Consider the following 2,522-nt stretch of genomic DNA (forward strand, 5'->3'; position numbering starts at 1 on the left):
AGTTCATTTGGATTTATGTTGTCAATTCAAATAAAATAGAAAAATTATTTATTATTATGGTAGAAAATCTTCATTAATTATTAAAATCGTAATTACTTCCAAATCAACATGATTCTTTTTTCGTTCAACTATTTTTAGTTAAGTAATTCATAGTCAACCATATAGAAAACATAGCCTAATTATCTATAAATAATATCCCCACCAAATAGTTTTAAGCTATTCCAATATCAAATTTTTGTAAAAAAATAAAATAAATGACGTTTCGATTTAATTTTTTTCTTTTGATGATAATAGTTGCTTTCACCTTCTGTTATATTTTTTCAAATAATTATGATTATGATGATTCGTGTCAACAAGGTGAGTGGCGTTGCTTACCACCAAATAATCTAAAAGATCCTAAATATGTGGAGATGGTAGAATTTGCAATAAATACACAAACAAAACTACCAAAAGACTCTGGATTGTCATTTCTAGGTATATTGGATGGAATATATAAAATTGATAATAATGGAATCACTCATGAATTGAGAATTGTTGCCATATCATTCAATCAAATAAATTCTTATACCTTAGTTGTTTATGTGAATTCTAAGAACAAGGCTAAAACACTTATATCTTTTGCTTAAAACCTAAATTTGTATGAGCATTTTTTTTTATAGAAGAAATGCCTATTATATCGAAATATCCAAATTGCAATATTTAATTAAAAGTATTGTATTTGTGTCAACACTCATTTTGCCAATTTGATTCTTTTGATGAATTACAAGCATTATAGTCCTTTTTAGAGACTTTATTGTATTAATTAATGAAATTAAGAATGAAAGTGATAATGTATGTGGTAATATTATATCAAATGAAATAGAAAAAATTAGCAATTAGCATTGTAGCAAATCTTCCCTAATTAATTATTTCCAAATCATATGTATTTTTTAAAATAATTCTTTTTTTTTCACTAGACTATTTTAGTTAGATGTATAATGTATTGCCAGCCAAAAAGAAATCATAGTCAAACTTACTTTCACTAAAGGGAATCTTACGAAAATTTTATAGTAGTACCAGCTAATTACATTTTATTTCTACTATTTTTCATATTATATAAAAATTTGATGAATTTTGGATGTATGCTAATACACCGCGTCTCGATTTCAGATACACCCTTCAGCGTTGTGATACAGCGCCTCTCGCTTTTGAATATATTACTCAACGTCCTCATACATCTCGTACATTCCAATACATCGATAAAGTGACGTATTCGATTGATACACCGCGTAAAGTGATATATCCAATCGATACATAGCATAAAATAATGTACCCGAGAATATGAGAGAGTAAAATTTTTTGTGATTTTTCAAATATTAGGAAATGTTTAGAAAATATGATAAAAATAAATGGTATATTTAATTAATTTTTCCTTCAAAAAAATTATAAAATATGTGAAAAAGTCAATTCAAATAAAATAAAATAAAATATTTACTAGTATGGTCGCAAATCTTCATTAATTAGTAAAAAATGGTAATTACTTTCAAAATCACATTTATTATTATTATTATTATTCCTTTGACTATTTTTAGTCAAGTAATTTCTAGCCAACCAAAACATAACCAAATTCTTTGTATACTTCTAACCAAATTCTCTATAAATAACATCCTCACCCATTAGTGTTAAGTACTCAAATATCAAATTCTTCTTTTTTTAAAAAAAAATGGCTTTTGGATCAAATTTTCTTCTTTTGACGATATTAGTTGCTTTCACCTTCTATCATGTTTTTGCAACAACAAACGATGATGAAAAGTTACATAATTCATCTGAACATGATGATTGGAAGTCCATATCACCAAAAGATTTAAACGATCCTAAATTAGTGGACATTGCAAATTTTGCGATAAATACAACTAATTTGGAAACAAAATACGCTGAATTGGAATTTCAGAGTATATCAGAAGGAAGATTTAAAGTTGATAATAATGGCACCACTTATGACTTGCTAATTGTCGCCATGGAATTTGATGAATTAAATGTTTATGAAACAGTTGTTTTTGAGAATTCTAAGGACAATGTTAGAAAACTTATTTCCTTTGATTAATTTTTTTTGTTTGTTGTATAAAACCTAAAGTGTGTGGTGAGCATTTACAAGTGCCTAATATATCAAAATTTAATTTTTGAATGAAAAAAAACCCTATTTAACATTTCATTTTATGTTACTTATACTTTTTTTCTCTATATCAATTGTATTTTTGCTATCGTATACCCTAAAATTGGGAAAGAGGCAAGTGAGAGAGTGAGATAGGAGGGAAGTGAGCGAGATCTTCAGATACATGTGAATCGCTCTAGATACATGTATTTGGGGTACCAGATATGAGGAGAGACGAGAGAGACAAATACATGTGAATCTACTTGTATATCAATTACACAAACTTTTGATCGATATACATCCATGATGCATGTATGTGGACGCACCAATAGAAGTCCAAAATCAGGTAAGATACATAATATTGCAAACTTGCGTGAATCTAAATAATTAA

At 27.1% G+C, this 2,522-nt stretch overlaps 1 protein-coding gene across 1 annotated transcript; it reads left to right on the forward strand.

Annotated features, from left to right (window-relative positions):
* The first annotated feature begins 1,702 nt into the window (after window positions 1–1,702).
* Window positions 1,703–2,083, forward strand: LOC107003591. Its single transcript, XM_015201920.1, has one exon. The coding sequence runs from the start codon at window positions 1,703–1,705 to the stop codon at window positions 2,081–2,083; it is 381 nt and encodes a 126-aa protein (XP_015057406.1).
* Window positions 2,084–2,522: the final 439 nt, after the last annotated feature.

Source organism: Solanum pennellii, chromosome 11 (genome assembly GCF_001406875.1).
Source record: "Solanum pennellii chromosome 11, SPENNV200".
NCBI lineage: Eukaryota > Viridiplantae > Streptophyta > Magnoliopsida > Solanales > Solanaceae > Solanum > Solanum pennellii.